The following is a 19,963-nucleotide window of genomic DNA, read 5'->3' as shown; positions in this document are numbered from 1 at the left end:
CCATAGGCGCCGACTCCGTGGGTGCTCCGGGGCTGGAGAACCCACAGGGAAAAATTAGTGGGTGCTCTGCACCCACCAGCAGCTAAGCTCCCCTCCCCCTCCGCCTCACCTCCTCCTCCTCCCCCTCCCCTGAGCGTGCCATGTCCCCGCTCCTCCGCCTACCTCCCAGCGTTTCCCGTCCGGCCGCTGCCAAACAGCTGTTCGGCAGAGTTAGCACACTCCGGGAGCGGAGGGGAGGAGTGGGAACGTGGCGCTCTCAGGGGAGGAGGCGAGGAGGAGGTGGGGCCAGGGCGGGGATTTGGGAAAGGAGTTGGAATATTGGCAGGGAGGGGGCGGATTTGGGGTGGGGACTTTGGGGAAGGGGTTGGAATGGGGGCGGGGATGAGGTGGGGCAGGGCAGGGCCTCATGGAAGGGGTGGAGTGGGGGCAGAGCGGGAGGCAGAGGGGGCTCGAGCACCCACGGGAAAGAGGGGAAGCCGGCGCCTATAGGAGTGGCTGATATAGGACTCAATTAATAAAGAACTAAAGGAGGCTAACATAATTAATGCAAATAAACTTGGGTTTATGGAAAACAGATCCTGTCAAACTAACTTAATATCTTTTTTTGATGAGATTACAAGTTCGATTGATGAAGGTAATGTTGATGTAACATACTCAGACTTCTGTAAGACGTTTGACTGGGCACAACATTTTGATTAAAAAACTAGAATAATTTAAAATTAACAGACATATTAAATGGATTAAAAACTGGTCAACTGATAGGTCTCAAAATGTAACTGTAAACAGGTAATCATCATTGACTGGGTCTGCTTCCAGTGGGGTCTCGCAGTGATTGGTTCTTGGCCCTGTGCTATTTAACATCTTTATCAATGACCCTGGAAGAAAAAATAAAATCACCACTGCTAAAGTTTGCAGATAACTTAAAAATTGTGGGAGTGGTAAATAATGAAGAGGCCAGGTCACTGATGCAAAGCAATCTCGATTGCTTGGTAAACTGGGTGCAAGCAAACAATATGTGTTTTAATATGGTTAAATGTATACATCTGGGAACAAAGAATGTAGGCCATACTTACAGGATGGGAAGCTCTATTCTGGGAAGCAGTGACTATGAAAAAAAAATTTGGGAGTCATGGTGGATAATTAGCTAAAAATAGCTTCCAGTGTGATGTTGTAACCAAAAGGGCTAATGCAATGCTGGGATGCATAAACAAGAATTTCAAGTAAGCGTAAAGAGGTTATTTTACCTCTATATTTGGCAGAGGAGCAATACTGGTGCCTACAATTCAAGAAGGATGTTGATAAGTTGAAGATGGTTCAGAGAAGAGTCACAAGAATGATTAATCGATTAGAAAACAAGCCTTATGTTGATAGACTCAAGGAGCTCAATCTATTTATCTTAACAAAGAGAAGGCTAAAGGGTGACTTGATAACAGTCTATAAGTACTATCAGGGAACAAATATTTAATAATGGGCTCTTCAATCTAGCAGAGAAAGTTATAACACAATCCAATGGCTGGAATTTGAAGCTAGACAATTCAGATCGGAAATAAGATGTAAATTTTTAACGGTGAGAGTAATTAACTATTGGAACAATTTAACAAGGATCATGGTGGATTCTGCATAACTTACAATGTTTAGATTGTATATGTTTGTATATGTTATATATAAGATTGGATATGTTTTTAAAAATCTGCTCTAGGAATTATTTTAGGGAAGTTCTATAGCCTGTCTATACAGGAGGTCAAACTAGATGAATGGTCCAGAATCAATTAAACTTGCTCAAGTAAAATTGTATGAGTGGTAGTCCAGCTGTGGGGAAAGGACTGAAAACTCCTAATGTAGACATACCCTTATTGCCTAGTTTTTCCATCTGTAAAATTAGGATAATAATACTTATCCACTTTAGTAAAATGAATTCATTTCTATGGGAGAAAAAACATTCTGCTAAGTGCTAAGAATGATTATGTACAAAGCATATTGGCTGAGATTAGTCTTTGGTCTTAGATGTACCTTTTTGTGGACTGTTTCTCACCTAGTTCCATTAATATCTGTTGTACATCCCATCCCCCATCACAAATTTGATACAGTTTCATGGCAGTACATACCATGTGGATGAAAACAAGCTGTGCAACACTTTCACAACAAAATCCCCTAAATTGGAAGAATTTCATCTAGCCTGGATTTTGGTCGGATTTTGCAAACTTTTCAGTGAACCTGGTCTGAGTTGTGAACAAAGCATGGTGAGATGATGATTTAATTTGGAAACAAACGGTGGGATTTTCAAAAAGCACCAAAGAGAGTTAGGAACATGAATCCCATGGAGTTTCTATTGAGTTGTGCTCTTCATACCTTTAGGCACTTCGGAAAATCCCATCCCATATGAACCTCAGTGCATGGTGTCAACCTGAAATCAGATGAAACTATAGTCTTGGCTGAATTTCAGTTAGCATTTTGGAGCGAAACTGAAGGCATGAAAATCAACATGAAATGAAATCAGAAAAGAAAATTCAACAAAACTTCATGTGCAATAAAACTATTGCATTCTGCACAGCTTGACAAGTTTTGGCACTATCTTTCCAAGGCCAACTAAGAATTAGACCATTTAAAAAATATGTAGAATTTAAAATCAATGAGCATATTTGCGCAAACAATAAGTGGAAACATTCCAAAACCATGGGCTCTGTTTGTATAGTCTTCATAGAGATTTTTTTGTGTTCTGCACACTTTCAAAGAAAGAAAATAAGGTTTTATCATTCTGGAAGGGAAGATAGATTTAACACTTTCACTCAAAAGTCCTGTATTCATGAATCTTCTGAAAGACAGACTCAACAGAGGGAACTCTGAAATAGGTGTGAGGAAAATTAACGTTTGCAAAAATAATGAAAACATTGCAAATTGTATTTGCATACTGGCAGTACTTGGCAAACTGAATATCATTCGGGATCTATCTAATCTATGTCAGATGATAGAGCAAAATGTGGCCTCAGTGACACAGTTTGCCAAACAACATTGATTTTGTTTTTTCCTGTTATGTGGTAAATGTAATACTCACTTTTTCCATACCTACTTGTCCTACAGTGTCCCTTTTAATAGGAATAGGTTATCTTCGTGTCTCTGTTTGCATTTTCTTGGAGTCTGTCTGTCTGGATGTGGAAATAGAGACAGGCACTACTAAATTTATCTGTCAATCTTCCCCACCAGACCAGCTAGGAACCCTTTTTTCTTTGTCTTTTAATTAAACTTTAGAATACAGCAAAATCTTTGCAAAGACTATACATCTGTCACAATATTTTCTCATAAATATTCAGCCACCCATCCCTAAAGTCAGAGTGTACTGCTCTCTGAAGACTCAACATCCCTAGATAACCCTAGCCACCTTATGGAGGAAGAATTGAACTTCTACTTGCAGTGGTTCCTGTCCTCCCTCCATTGTATAGGAAAGAAGAATCCCAGGACTGGCCTCCAACATTCAGTGGAGAAGCTAAGAGATGCAGATCACCAATCTGGACTCTTCTTCTGGAGGCAGCCCAATTACCTTTATCACTCACACTTTCATGGTCTTGAGGGAGCAACTAGTTCCCACTTTATTCTTCTGGACTCTTCAAAAGAGTGGGCAGCCCGTCCATTTTTCTGTAACAGCACGATAGGAAAGACTTCCATTGCCACTCCTGCTGCACCTTTAGCACTGTGGGTGAGAGCTGTCCCAGAGTGTCCTTGCCTGTTGGGAAACTCTGCTCACATTTGATACAGTATTTGATTACCACCATATGACTTCAAGTTGAGTAAGGCAGTTTCCCTATGTCTAGGAGAGACAATTATTAATATTTTTGTAAGCCTGCATGCTTTTACCTGCCCCTATAACTCTCTCAATACGAATTCTTGAAGGATCTATCTCCTTTGCAAACTCATGGACAGCAAGAGATGGGTCTTCATATGTGTCTGGATCAATATACGTTTTTATTCCTGGGAAGCGCACTGGAAAGAAAGGAAGATTTTACTTATGTTTTAGTCAAAAATCCTTCAACAAACATTCCCATGCTATAACCAATATTAACTTAAAAAAAATGCAGTGAACAGATGGTTCAGTGCATTAGTGATGGGATATTAAGCCTTTTATATTTAAGTTGACAGACACAATCTGGACTAGGTCGAAAGTGACCCAAAATTATTAGCAACTGATTGCTAATTAAATTGTAGTCTATGTAAAACGAATGGGTGGCCAAACATCTACAACAGTTGGCATGCTTGTTGGCAGCTTTAGAGCTGCCAGGGATTGAATGAATATGGAAGTAGCAATACCCTTCCCCCCGCAGAGGTGGTCTTTCTACATGGGCTTGAGCAACACTGGAGAAGTAGGGCAGCATGCGTGGAAGCTTATATTTGGATTAATAGAGGACTTCAGTCTCCAGTTCTGCTCATCCAGCACCTTGCACCATCATGAATATTCATTCATTCAAAAATAAAGACCTCCACCCCCAAACTCCCATCCTGCTTTCCAAAGGATGGTTTATAATTTGGGGCCTGATTCTGCTACCCTTACATAAAGTACTACGTGACCAGGCAAGCAGTATAGTAAATATTCAATGGGATTATGAGTAAGGTACTATTCTACATGAGTAGAGTAGTGTGGAAGAATCAGGCACTTTAGTAAATCAGATGATCAAATTAAGCAAGGTTATAATTAAATGTGCATATATGAACCCTCAATTGAATACTCAGCCCCTATTCTTCAGATTTGGAGATGATTCAATTAATTTAAAGATAATTTGTTGCATTGGGAAAAAGTAGCTCTTCAACAGAACAATATTGAATCTCCATTTTAGCATTTCATGTAATACCACTATTATGAGTCTGTTAAAACACTTGGAAGGTAGTGTATTACCATTAAGGAAGACACTACCAATACGAAAGCACTGGAAATGGTAAATACACAGATAAAATACTGTTAATGTTTCTTTTCGGCACATCCAATCTGTCATATTTCCCAGCAGAAGAAGGAAACTGCCGCAAAGAGAATGGTTACTTGCCCTATAGGAACTATGGTTTTTCGAGATCTATTGCCCATAGAGATTCCACATTTGTTGCACATGTGCCCCAGGCGTGCAAGATCAGATTCTTCTGGGCTAGCAGTGTCCATTGGGGCAGTGCCTGCACCTCAGTGCCCTCGTTCCCCTGCACCTCAGGACATAAACTGTAGAGTAGGCCCAACTGCCCCATAGTTCCTTCATTAATATAGAATCCCATAGGAGTAGAACTGAGCAGTAATGGGAAAGGAGGGCAGGTCGTGAAATCTGTGTTGATAACACACCTCAAACAACCACAACTACTGTAGGATAGAATAACTGTTCTTTTTTGAGTGATTGTCCACACAGATTTCACTCTTAGTGACTAACAAGCAATAGTCTATTTGCATGGAGGTGGGTATGAGGAGTCCTACTTGAACAGTGACTGCAGGACTGCACTGCTAATCAAAAGTGTCTGATCTCACATATGTAAGCTGCATGCACCACAGTAGCAGAATCTATTGATAATCACTTCATAAAGAATAATATAATACAGAGCAGTTGTGAATTCACAGGCAAGCCTGGAAAACTGATAAAAACTATTAACATTGAAATCCAAAAGGTGATGGACTTTTTCCCTTGCAGACTTGCTCAGTAGAATAAATGCAAGGTTTTCAAATAACTTTTGCGAAGAGGATGCACAGATAAAAACAGAGGCCTTGATCCTATAATCAGTGTGGGTCTGCATAAACTAAGGGGTTTTTCCACATGGATTAAATTACAGAATCAGGGTCAAAATGTATAGAGAAAACAATATATAACTTTCATTGAAAATGCAACATAGGCATTAAATAACACAATGTTGTATTACTTACAATGTCCATTTTGCAAATGAGCCCTTCTTTTTTCTTCAGACTTCATTTTGGCCTTTATGTACCACTGGCATCTTTTTAAAGAGCAAAGAGTTTTAGTTAAAATGGTTGTCATACACAGAATAAATGCACATTACGTTTTCTATAGAGGTTCATGACATCATAAGCTACTTTGATTACAAGATTTACCTATTATGAATTTACAGAGATTTATAAATAACAAATCTGATTTATAAATAACAGATTATGTATTATGAGCAGCTACAAAAAAGCCACATATAAAATATAAAAATAGAATGTGGTTGGGGTGATTAACAGTGAAATGAACTATACTGAAATTCAAATTATACAATAAATCCAAACTTTTCAAATTTAGCTCAAACCAGATATCGAATTTCCGGGTTTGCACTTATCTGTAGTTTTGTCTATAAACAACAACAGAAAATCCTTGCAATCTGATGATAAATTATTGAATTTAGCCTCTCTCATGCTATGCCTGTGTGTTTTTATATGTTGATTTGTGCATTTTAAACCTGATCCTATTATCTTTAATGTCCTGTGGGTTAAAGCAGCTCACTTTTTCTCTATAAAGGTAATAGATTCTATGACACTAATGGGCTTCATGAAGGATAAAACCCTTTTTCCATGTCAGAACCACACATTTTCTCTAATTAGCCTCAGCTCCAATCTCTGCATTCATTATTTTGTCACCTCTGTGAAGTTGTTAGTGATCATACGGAATAAATAACATACAACCAGCTGTGTGAGTGTAACTATTAACTATATGTCTGAATGTATTTATATAAAACTAAAAACTTCATTTTGTTTTGTGAGCACCATTTGGTTGTGAGGCTGTACTCTGCCTGTTGTCTTTTTGCCTCCATCTTGGACTGGAATTCCAAGGGTGTAGACAGAAGACAAGCAATGAAGAGTGATCAAGGATTGTTAAACATGAATGACTTTGTCCTGGCAACATAATGGGTATGGTGCAAGAAAAGAGTTTTCATCTCATCTGGCTCTTAGGTGGATTGTAACCAAGCAAAGGATCACCTAATGGGGACCTTGATAACCTAAGGGAGGCTTTGAGGTTGGCATGGAGGATTACCTGATAGAGAGGACTGGAAAGTAAAAAAGGACAAGTTCTTCTCTTGGTAGCTTTCTCTCACCAACCAGAACAAGGCGGGAAGACTGGACAGGAGGAGCAGGAGGGTGTTGAGACCCTAAAAGGACTGACCAAAACCCAAAGGCCACCTTGGAGCAGTGAGGACACTGAAGGGAGGGTATTTGTGCAAAGATGTTTATTATTTTTGCATGGATCTGTACGTCTTGTATGCTTTCTGTGACAAAAGGTGTGGGTGTTTAGAAATCCCTCTGCAGCATCTCTTCCTTAAACTGTCACATAGTTCCAAAGAGGGAAACAGTAAATCAATGGGTCCGCAGTTTAGGTGGAACTTTGAGAGCATGCAAAAGCTTCTGTGGACGCTTGAGAGAACTGGCACTAGTTTCAGGGCCTAGGTAATTGGACCACAGTGTTCTCAATGTCAAGAGTGGGGGCAGACATGGCATCTGCACCTGGAGTTTATGCCTAGACAGCTGGAGCCTAAGAGACAGTGCCTCAATTCTGCCCAGCCCCAGCAAGTCAAGAGCACATGGGACCAAAGGTTTGCATCCAATATCAAGGGCACTCCCAGAAATTTTTGACATGGTACACTCAGCTGAACCACTTTCACTTTAGGGGTTGCAGCATCATTCGAGTTTGGTTTGATGGTCCCTCCATTGTGACAGAGGATCTGTCGGGAAAATTGCAGTAAGTGGCACTCTGATCCCATACACTCGGTAGCAATCCACTCCATTTAGGGGCTCTCTTTTTCCCTCCGTGGGTGGTGCTGCCGCTGCCAATGGTATGCACCATGTGTAACATGCAAACGGTGATGAGCGCCACTGTCCATTGCAGCAGCTTAGTGCATGTCCAGCAGGGAGAGCTCATCTGGGTTGTAACAGCGAGTCTCTCAGTTTTTGACATGTTTTCATTATCGGTAGTTTAGGACAAAACACTGAGGAATAATTTCCCTAATGATCAAAATAAATCATACCAGGCTTTAATGCTGCATTCCCTGGAATTTAGCCAACCATCCCCCATAATTTTTGTGGCTCTAAGTCATTGCATCTTTCATTTTAATATCTGAAACTGATGGAAATGCTTCCTATTTGCTCTTAGTGGATAATCATTCACTGAAGTCACAAGCAGGTGCTTATCTCACCATGCCTCTTCAATATGAATAGACTCATCAGCAGCCTTGTGATTCGACAGTCCATCAAATTGCTAATTCTAAATAGTGAAGCAGAACACATCTGTAGGGTACCAATCCAATCTTTCACACTGAAATTTGCCTCAAATCCTATAGTAAATTGAGTATTTATCCAAAATTTTCTCACTCTGTCTTCAGAGAATAATTTCCAATGAATACTGTCTTATCACTGTGTTTAAGAGATACTTCAAAATGAATCCATATCTTATGTAATTGAAAAGTTCCATTCAGTAAGATGTTAGAAAGCTAAAAGAACCTCTGATGTTCTTAACATTAGCAAAGAGAAAGAATGAAAGTAGAAAGAATTCAAGAATCTCCACATCAATACTAATCTTATTCCATTACTGAGTTACTTTTAAGGGAGGCATTCACACTGTTTTTCAGGAATTCCACTTGATGATTCTACATAATCATTTCTTTCAAAATTTTCCTGTCTTTGTAGGCTGAATCCATCCTTATTTCCACTGAAACAATATAATATTTTCCAGTATCTACAGCAGTAGCTACTAGTAAAGATCTCTGCTTACACTCTTAATATTTAATTTGTCACAATTAGACTTTGAAGTTAACTTCTCCCATTTATCTTAATGGAATGTTAACACCCACTGGTTCTATTGTTTTTTAGTCTGTCATGTTACAGGCTTCACAAGAGAGCAGTGCATTAATTCACATAATGATGGATATATTCACATTCAGGAGGGCTAGAACTTCCTCTGCCAACCAAATGAAAGCTTAGATTCTAAACAAGAGTGCAAATACAGTGTTCAGTTCCACGCAATCCATAGATTCCCCCTCCCTCCCAAAAAACAGGTGCGGCACAGATGGAGGAACTCACTAACAAGTCCTCTTTGGAGATACTTCCACTTCATTATGTTGTGTGGGGGAAAGGAGTCCACGGTTTGTGCATACACAATCCCTCCCCATGAAACAGGCTGTGGGACCTCCTACCCCTCAGGAAAACAAAAGAACCTCTCTGTGGAGTCTCCTCATGTCTCTAGAGAAGCTTTGTCTCCCTGAAGCTTTTCCTGTTTCCTAGAACACAATCCCAGAGAAGCTGCACGACCAGTGACTCTCACTGGCCATAGGGATCCCAGGCACAAAAGAGACTGGGAACACAGTGTCTTTTTCTTGGAAACTGAATCAGGGCAGGGGTGATGTCTGTCCATCTGGCCCTCTCCTTTCTTGGCTGTCATACTCATTTTCTTGTGAAACCTTGGAGTGAGAGAGAGGCCACCCTGGGGCCCAGGGGTGGTGGAGCTGTGGAAGTGGTTGAGTCCATTTTTCCACATGGGAGGGGGAGACTGCTGCATGGATATTCTTTGTGGAGGATCTGAGACACATGATTCCCCACACTGGCAGGGAGCCAGGTTCTGATCTCAGTTACATCTGTGCAAAATGGTAGTAACTCCACTGAGGTTATATGCATTTACTCCAGATTTACATTTGGGTAAGGAAGAGCAGAATCTGGTCAACAGAATAAAAGCAACGCCTCATCCAATTAACACAGTGTCAGTAGTAGATCGTGATCATCATATCAAGTGAAGCAAGCTGAACAGTCGGTATTGTATTACAAGGAAGGAAATGGAAATGGAATAAGAGAATCATTGCGTAAGTCCTAATAGGTCATCTAGTGCATCCCCTCCTAATGCATCAATGTTTGCTAAAGTAGATTTAATAGGGCTTTGTTCAGTCTAATTTTAAAAATCCCAAGCAAATAGGACTCTCACCACTTCCTTTGGGGAGACTATTCTACAATCTAATTAGTATTACTCTTAGTATGTTAATTCTAATGGTTTTCGATTAATTTTTCCTTTACTTAAGTTGATCACATTTCTCTTAGTTGTCCTCCCTCTGCTTCTGGTACCACTTTTCCAATCTATACTTAGATTAGTAAAACCATGATTCTATCACTAGACTGGACTGTTTTCATAAACAAGATATATAAAAAAATCAAACATTGATCAGGCAATAGATTTCAATAAGTATATTTTCTCTTTGTGTATTTCAATTGCTACATCTATTGTTGGATATGTATTTTTTTTAAAGTTTAATACAGAAAGTGGTCACAAAAATAGGCCACTAAAATAGGTTAATAGAGTATGCACTGTTGCTAACTGCAAGCACACCAAATAATGAGTCAAGCCCCACCCCCAATCATGAGATTGGCTTAAAATCATGAGATTTAAAATAAAAAATATATTTGGGATTCTTTTTATTTGCCTTATGGTTTCCAAACCTTTAGGGTGTACTTGGACCAAGTTTTCAAGCTTTTCTTGGCAAGGAGGGCTAGAAAAAATGAATGCAGCGATTCTCACCTAATCACATGACTCTAGGAGTGGGGCTTTAAACAAAACACCAAATATTAGAAGAGTCTCACTAAAATTGGGAGAGCTGTCAACACTCAATAAGGGTGACATTTACGCCATGACATTTGGACTGCAAAAGGCCCTAATCGCTACATAAGCTATGGAGTAATGATTTAACTAATGTGAGCCCATTCATTGGGATGAATTTCACCCTACATGAACTAGTACAGTGTAATATGAATTACCTCCCAGTGATTAGGAAGAACAGAGTGAGGATAACCAGGAGAGTGAATCCACCAACAGCAGCAGTGGCAATTACAAGAATCTGCCCCTGCTCCGCAGCTATATCAGAAGCTGAAACAGAAACACAGAGAAGAGGGGTTAAAGTTTCAATGAGTGGGATACATGCAGAAAGGATCATAATATTCCAGCAGCCAAATGCCTGATTACTCTCCGAGAACTGAAAGTTGCAATGACTTCTCTGATGGTTAATGAAGACAGTGGGTGGAATTTGCCTGTGGAGGGAAGGGGATGAGGTCAACGGGCAGGTAGTTAGTTCCCTATACTGCTCCTGAAGGTGGGGAGGCGGTTTTGACAGAGAGAGATTAAAGAGGTACCTGGGAACTGCGCAAACATTTTCTCCTCTGTTATTTGGTCCTGAAACTTCTGCTCCTGCCTGTCAATGCTTAAAAATTACAGTCAAAATAACTGGAATGTCCAGCTCCTGGAGCTATCAGCTCATAAAAATAGCCAATAATTATGAAATTTAAAATTGAGCCTGATTTTCAAACCTACACTGCTTTGTCCTGTAATTATCCATATAGCATGCACGTATACTACCACATACAGATATCTAGAGAGACTCTCCATCTAGCAATGTGTACATGAAGTAGTGTGCATGCAAAGTGCACAGTTGCACACGCAACTATAGTGTGAAAATCAGGTCCCATATTTAAAAGAGCCCAATGCTGTACTATACTAGATAATTGTAATAATAATAGTAATAAGATAATAGTAAAAAATAATGCTTTGTGTTCTTTCCAAACACAAGAAAATAAAACTCATGAAGTGGAATTGGTTTATAAGGGTTTTGGCAAAGCAATTATATTCAAATATTTTAAAAAAATATTTAAAATCCTAAATGGGTTGTGGCCTGGCTATATGAATAAACTGGCACTTCTTTTATATTCTGTCACAGTTGCTAAGATCACTGTGGTTTCTTGAGTATAAGCTTTACAGGATGATCAGAGGAAGGCCTATGGAATTCTCAGGGCTGGTCTACACTGGGGGAGGGAATCGATCTAAGATACGCAACTTCAGCTACGTGAATAACATAGCTGAAGTCGAAGTATCTTAGATCGACTTACCTGGGGACCACACGGTGCGGGATCGACGACCACGGCTCACCCGTTGACTCCGCTACCGCCGCTCACTCCGGTGGAGTTCCAGAGTCGACGGGGAGCGCGTTCGGGGATCGATATATCACGTCTTAACGAGACGCGATATATCAATCCCCGATAAATCGATCGCTACCCGCCAATACAGCGGGTAGTGAAGACATACCCTCAGACTCTTGCAATTTGCCAGGGTCCAAGTTTAGCAAACTTCTAGACACATTGACAGCACATTTATTTAGTCAGCTTAACACTAAGCCCAATTCTGCATTCATTCTGTGGGAAAATCTTCCAGTATTGTATGAATATGGACTATATAACTGAGCCCCACAGAAGCCAGAGACAAGACTCTTATTCAGAGTCCTTTGCAGCACAGGCTCTTCAGGCTGCTAACATATTTGTACAGTTTTAACTATAAGGTGCTTTGGTGAAAGGTAACTGTAGCGGAACATGATCCCTAGCCTGCCTGTTTGCACCCCAGAAACCAGCTCCGATTCTACTGGCTGTGTATTCACCGTACCATTTGAGTTCCCTCCACCAACATCTTTATGCAACAGTACTTTATGCAACTTTATGCAACAGTCCTATGCAACAGTACTGTTTACAATATCCCCTGTGCTTTTCGTCCTCCCTTCAGGACCACAGAGGAGCAGTCTCCCTTCCCTGAGGCCTCTGTGAGACTGGACTCAGCTACCCCTATTCCTCTTCACCTGGCACTTCCTTCCTCTGCCTCTTTATCAATCTTGAGCTGATGGGCTAATTGGCTCATTAGCTCAGCCAGCCCATCAGTCTGATTCACTAATTACCTATAATAATCCCAATCAGTTTTCTTCAGGGGAACTAATAGATGTCAGAGTGATCTGAGTGCAGGCTCATCTGTTAGCTCCCTGCACTCTATCCAAGCAACAAAAAATGTTGTTCTCAAGATTTGTCTGTTCTTATCACTTTCTCCAACAAACATTGGGTCTAAGCAAATCACCTGAAAATATTGACTCTGCGAGTCTGATCCTATTAATTAATTATTATTATTATTAATATTAAACATTTATATTGCAGTATTGCCTAGAGGGCAGTTCAAGGCCTCAGTCTGTTAGATGCTCTATGAATGAGAGAAGGATTTGGCTCTATTGTCTCTGTCTCTCTTGCTCTGTAATCCTGAGGATCTTTATCAGCACCTAATTTTATGTGAAAGTTATCACCCTCCAGTACATTTCCATCTGTTCTCTATTTGTTAGTTTTTATGAGATATGTAGTATTTTGAGAATTAAGAACAGGGGCCCTATTAGGGGCCTTCTGACACTGGTAGAAATATAGTACTGGGTGTTTTAGCTGACTTCAACAAATGCAGGAAAGAGATCAACCTCAGCTTCATCAAGAAAACAAAATCTGGTTTCATGCAATTGTGCACTTCTCAGAAAGCAAAACATGCAGCTCTCCTGGGGCCTCCGTTGATTCAAATGTAGGTACATCATCTGGGATCCTCTGAGGAGAAGCCTCAATACAATGTAGCCTCTTACACAGTACTTTGTGACACCCAGAATACTGTACACAAACTGTCAAAAGCCTCATAAAAATGTTGTATCCAAGAGGGAACATTTGGACTTTAAATAATATTTCTGAGTGATTTAGCAACTAATAAATAGCATGAGCTATCTTTGCAACAGTAGTCAAAGCAAATAAAAACAATAGTAATTTATGTCCACTTTGCAATAAAAACAATGTATTAAATCTCTGGCATTAGGTTTCTGTCTCTATAATTTAATGAAAATATGTACGGACAATAAATTACAATACTGCATTCAGTATCTGTGGTCATAAACTCTTCACAGACAAGTTAGATACATACATCTTTGAATGAAAGATACACTGAAACCTTTTATCAACTACTCACTAAATAGTTAAGCTCCCAAACAGTAACTAGTGATATTGTGGGAATGACTTTAGACTTTGCATCATGTTATATTCAATAGTGTCATATTTACTTGGAAAAAATCAAGTTAACAAAAATGATGTGACGCAAGTAACAGTGCAAATAATAATCATTATCCCAGGTCTTCAGATCAAATGTTGAATACCATCTCTCAACTGTTGGGCCCCTGCTAAACTGCTGCAGAGGTTGTTAAGCCTAGAGACATTTTAAAGCCATAACAAGAGAAGGAAATGTTAATTGAGTGCATATTGCCACCATTTGAAGTGGGGACTAGAGGACAAACTGCAGCCCTTTCAAGATGAGTTTAATAGAAAAAAAAGGTATGCAGGAGCAATGAATTTAGCAGGTGCAGAAGGGGTTCAGATACTAACTACCTGTGCCTGGACATCCTTAATACACAGTTGCTGCTAAATGGACAATCTGAAGCTTTCTTTCCTGATAACTAAAGTTCTGGGTATTGGAGAAGGATAGAGTTGATGATAAAAATTGGTTCCGTAGCCCAAATAACCATCATGCAGAAAACTCAGAAGAGCTTTAGTCAGGCTTCCTGGATCGTTTCTGTTTAGTAGAACTGTTGTTTCTTGGCTTTTTAGCTAAAATGAAGTGTAATATATCAATTTAACAGCATTAGTCCTCTAACCAGGACTATATCCTGCACATGGAGGGGGATGAACTCAATGACTAAATTTAGCTTTTCTGTCTTTAACCAGTATGATTCTTAGCTGGGACTATATACTCTTAGAAAGTGATTATTTTGCTCCTCTTGTTCTCTTCTACCATGATGGCAGATATGTCAGAGTCCAATATATTAGGATTTTCTTCAACTAGTCACATCACTACAAAGGGTCTCTTCAAGCCTGACTCGTCCTGATGACCTTAATTTACTTGTCAGATAAAAATGTCAAATGACAGACAAGTATAATTGGAAAATGTGGGGTTGGTAAAAACTGACAGAGAAGTAGGTAAGGCCTGTAAAGTGATGGAAATGCTTATTTTTGCTTGACGAAATCCTTGTAGAAATCAATAAAAGCACAGTGCAATGAGCAACACACACACGAGAAAGCCCACCAGGAAACACTGCCTATGGAATGGGAATACAGTAATAAAGCAAATGCAATTTTCAGTTTTCTTACAAAATTCTTGAAAGCAGAGATTAGATCAGGGCTTTTGCTGTCCTAGGCAAATTTTAGCATATGCACCTCCTTCTGTCTGATCTATTTCATCACATTCTTTCACTTTTTCAATTATATTTTAAAGTTGACCTTTAGGTTTTGAGTAATAAAATCTTTAAGTTTCATCATGTCTCAGTTGTATATTTTTCCGCCCTTGCCACCTCCCTGCTTTTTTCTTCCATCACCCTTCCCCCCCCCATCAGCTTTGTATCTTGCTATCTCCTCTCTTCTTCTATTTCCCCTCAGTTATATTTTTGATAATGTATTACTAAATTACTATATTCTTGGTAGTGTATTATTAAATTAAACATGAATTGTTTTACAGTGCCTTTTTAAAGGGGAAATTTGGTTTCATAGCATACAAGTCACTAAAATTAGTCCAATCTCTTGCCCCTTGAGAGATGTCATTTCCTTGTAAGGCAGCATTTGTCAAAAGCAGAGGTTGTATTAGTTTGGCAAAACCCAAGTCAGCTATTCATCTTGTATAACCACAATGAGGGATACTTCAGATCAGGTTCCATTTTTTTAAAACCTGAAGTTTGGGTGTAGGGAGGTGGGTAGATGTCTAATTCTATTTCATACACATGTGGGAAAGCTGGGGTTGGTTTTGCTTTGTCACACAATGGCACCCCCGGATGCCCCCCCCCACTTAGTAATACTGTAAAGGTTCCTCCAGATCCTTTAATCAGTTCTGACATCAAAAATCTGAAATAAAAACATTTCTTTAGAATATTAGTCAATAGATGAGATCTGCCTATTTTAAGACTGTCACTGAATCATCAAATATTATATACAGAAAGATTTCCCACCAGACCAGGAGCAGTTTTAAAACATGGGGTTGCTAAAATAAACCTGCCACATCAAGGAGGAAAGAAAACCACACATTCTCTTCCCACTGGTAATAAGGCTGACATTATAAAACAGTTTTAGTTTTAAAAACAGCTTCTGCACAAGGAGGCTACAACTCAAAAGTACTTCACGGTGGAACAGCTGTAAATTTTTCAATAGTTTACATGTTTCCTCTGGGCACAAAGGGCCTCTGAGGTGAATAGTAAAGGACATTCCTCCAGAAACAGGAATACTGTTACTCATTAAATATTTTTTTAAAAAGTCTCCAGTAAAGCTCTAGTTCAGAAATAATAAAAAGACATAAAAACATGCATACATTGGACCAAATAGCTTGAATTGTGGGGTTTGACTCAGAAGAGTACATTTTAATATATCACGGATAGGCTTAGTGGTTTGTGTGGGGGAAAGTAACTCAGGTACATGCTGTTCCAGAGCCATACAAGCGAAAAATAAATAAGGACTAGATTATGATTCATGAAGCCACTACAGGTGTGTGTGTGTGTGTGGGGGGGGGGGTACCCAACCAAGCAGTCGCTGAAGACACTCTGCCTGTAGGCTGTTGACGCAGGCAGAGTGCCTTGGGGGCATTGGGGGAAACATACTCAAAAGCAGCATCTACTATCCTCTCCATAAAGCCAATCAGTACCAGCTTCTTAGCCATAATGGGTGGGACAGGGCCCTGATTATATTCCCACTCCACTCATGCATGCCCTTTTAAAGCATGTAGTTCTCCGGACCTTATTAGCTAACCCCACCCACTTTCACATAGGGAGTACAAGCATCAGCCTCTGGCTGTTTCATTTGTAGGTCTGTGCAGTGTGGGAAGGGTATCCTGAGCTCATCTGGCCCATACAATAACAGACACAATCTATCAGTAAGTATTTATAACCAGCCAACAGAATGTATATGTCCTCCCAGAAACAAGTGCACCAGATGTTAATAGTTGTTAGCATTGGTGCTCAATGCAAGGCTTCCACTATTTTTATTGATGTTACTGCAGCATGTATATGTAGCATCTGATAACGGTTCAATGATGATTGTAAGCATCAAGTTAAGATTTTCAAATTCTCCATCATTTATTTACTAATAGTTTCAGTAAATTCTCTTGCAGCAAACAACCAAGGCCTGTTCGGACAAAGCACCAATTACCATTGGTGTAGATAGGATTGAAACAGTCCTATACGTCATTTATGTCCTTTCCCCTTGTTATTGAGCTCCTTGCTCCAGATAATATTAGACTCCTTTCTTTACTCTCTACATAGACTATGTCAAGTCTAACCTCTCTCTCATTTTTCTGCCTCTCTCCCCAATTCCTACAACCTGACTTTCTCTCTATTGTTCCCATACATTTTATTGTTATCTACTATTCAGGATCCTTATGTCCATTAAACCCGGTATCAGATTAAGCAACATTTCCTCTAAAGCTGATACCAGTACATCTCTATAATGCATGTAGCTTTCCACATCTGCAGGTTAACCCACTGCCTTGTTCTTAGCCATCATGACACCTGGGATCAGGTTCATTGCAGGGATTTCTGAAACATTTTGCTTTATACCAGCCCTCTGTTTTGATTTTCAAAGAACAAATTTAGGTATCCTCAAAATAGAGGACTAGCTAATGAGAGGGAGAAGAGAAATGGCATAGAGAAGTGTGGAAAGATTTTTAAAAAATAGGGTTGAGCAGGGAAGGGAGGAGAGAAAAATGGTGTGAAGTAAGTAAGTAAGGGGATGACATTGGGAGCCTCAGCGTAGGCAAAGAAGAAAGGAATGAAAGGATACATTATAAACTGTACTGTGTTCAATCAGCAAATCTGACAGTTGGGATTTGGTACAGATTTTTCCAGCAATATTTTTGTTGCGCCCCCTTTCTGGCCAACACTCCTAGCCAGCTATTGATTAGTGCTAATTCCAAATGGAAGCTCTATGCTCTACCACATTTCTGAGTAGTCACACAATACAAATTCTACAGCCTCTCTGATTAATTAATTTTTTTATTACTCCTACAGGGTCAGACAGTCCTCTTTCTGCTTCATGCACCACCATTAATAATCATTCCAAAATTTCTAGCTGTTCCTCGTAATGATGTATCTAATTTTATCCTAAGTAATTGAAGCAGCACAAATTGCATTTCAACCAGTAAACTGGAGCAAGTATGACAGTAATCTCCCACTGAAGAGAGGCTTGGTGCAATATTAAGGAAATGAAGGTTACTTGTAACTGGAGTTCTTTGAGATGACTCTGCATATTCATGCTCAGGCATAATGCGCCAACCAGTGCAGCCTAATGGTGGAGACTTCTCCAAAGTGCCCATTAAAGTACACACATGCCTCCAACTAGCCCTCTCCTTGCTGTGTCTGAACATTCGGAGGGTGAAGCTACATAAGGAAGTGCTGTGGTCTGTACTGCCTCAATTCCTTCCTCTGCTCACCCAGAGAAACCAAGATAGGACTCTGAGAAATAGGGTGGATGGGAAGTGTGAATATGTAGAGTCATCTCAAAGAACTCTGGTCGCAAATAAGTAACCTTCAATTCTTTTTTGAATGGCTCTGCGTATTCCCACTTATGTGTAGTTTGGCAAGCCATCTGAAAACTCTGGAGGAGGGAAGAGTCCCAATTAATGATTGAAGCACAGCTCTACCAAATCAAGCATCTGTTCTTGAAGCTATATCCAAAGCATAATGTTCAGTAAATGTATGGACCGAATTCCAAGTAGCAGCCTTACAGTTTTCCCCATTAGGAACATGTTTAAGAGAAGCAAAAGATGCTGCCACTGATCCAAAGGAATTAGATCTGACATCAGTAGGCACAGGAACTGCTGCTAATGTGTAACATTCAAGGATACATTGTTTTACCCATCTGGAAACAATTTGAGAAGACAGATGATAACCCATATGATTCTTACCATATGAAACAAATAATGTAGAACTAAAACCTTTAGTTCTATATAAATAATATGCTAAAACCCTTCTAGGATCTAAAGTATGTAAAGCAGATTCTCCTTTATTAGCATGTGGCTTTGGAAAAAACACTGGTAAATTTATTGTCTGATTGATATGAAACTCGGACACTATTTGTGGTAAAAACCTGGGATTAGGTCTAAGAACCACCTTGTCTTTATGAAAAACTAGTAAATGGTGGGTCTGTAATCAAAACATGCAATTTTCTCACCCTTCCGGCTGATGTTATAACAATAATAAACACAGTCTTAATAGATAAGTGAAATAAAGAACACTCTGCCTAGGGTTTAAAAGGTTATATTCATAAGCAAATATAATATCAAATTAAGATCCTACGGTGGAATTGGATCTCTCAAGGGGGGGGGGAGATACATATTAAATAACCCCTTCAGAAACGTTTAAATCATATCATACTTGAACAACAATCTGTCACTGATCAAAACATAAGCTGAGAAAGCTGCCAAAAGAAACGTTAAAGATAAATTAAAGACAGGCCTTCAGACTTTAAATACATCAAATACACAGGAATAGAAGCTGTAACTGGTCAGTCAGATTTTCCCTGCATCCAAGAAACAAATCTAGTCCATTTCCTCATAGACTAGAATTCAGCAACACATTTTGAACAAAGGAGGAACAAGATTGTTCAAAATTAGTCAGAGTCTGATAGCCTAGGCCATCAGATAGAGAGACTGGAGTTGTGCATGAAGAATCCTTCCATGCTACTGGGATAATAGGTCTCAAGGCAAGTGTAGCAGTTTGTAGACCCTTACAACAGCTGAAGCAGGTCCATATGACATTGCTGTCTCAGCCAAGCTGGAGGGACCAGGATCAATGTCACCTTGTCCTGTCTTATCTTCCCCACCACCTTCTGAATTAATGGGAAAGGAGAGAGCATAGAGATGGCCTGTTCCCCAATGCATTAGAAAATCATCTGAAATAGACCAACTGTCCTTTCCCACTCTTGAACAAAAAAGACAACACTTACAGTTGAACCTAGTTGTAAACAGGTCTACAACTGGCTGACCCCAACTGGAGAAGATCTTTTGTATTATTTTGTATTTAATGACCACTCATGCATTTGAGAACTATCTGCAGAGCTGATCTGCCAACACATTGCTCACGCTTGCTAAATACCGGGCTATCAGATAGACATCCTGTAGATTGTACCCAC

General features: G+C 39.7%; 1 protein-coding gene across 6 annotated transcripts in view; it reads right to left on the bottom strand.

Annotated features, from left to right (window-relative positions):
* The window catches only part of EPHA6 (EPH receptor A6), an 875,247-nt gene that overhangs the window by 205,980 nt on the left and 649,304 nt on the right, over positions 1-19,963 (bottom strand). For all 6 annotated transcript variants that reach the window (XR_010599810.1, XM_065589211.1, XM_005283660.5 and 3 more), the window contains 3 exons: positions 10,736-10,844; positions 5,879-5,949; positions 3,850-3,975 (listed from right to left, as the gene is read on the bottom strand). Coding sequence is in view for 5 of the 6 variants with exons in the window: in XM_065589211.1 (XP_065445283.1) it covers positions 3,850-3,975; positions 5,879-5,949; positions 10,736-10,844 (306 nt within the window). In the remaining variant the exon portion in view is untranslated. The remainder of the gene's footprint in view (positions 1-3,849; positions 3,976-5,878; positions 5,950-10,735; positions 10,845-19,963) is intronic.

This window comes from Chrysemys picta, chromosome 1 (genome assembly GCF_011386835.1).
Source record: "Chrysemys picta bellii isolate R12L10 chromosome 1, ASM1138683v2, whole genome shotgun sequence".
Classification (NCBI taxonomy): Eukaryota; Metazoa; Chordata; order Testudines; family Emydidae; genus Chrysemys; species Chrysemys picta.
The sequence above is the reverse complement of the archived record's forward strand: the minus strand, read 5'-3'. Positions and strand labels throughout refer to the sequence as shown.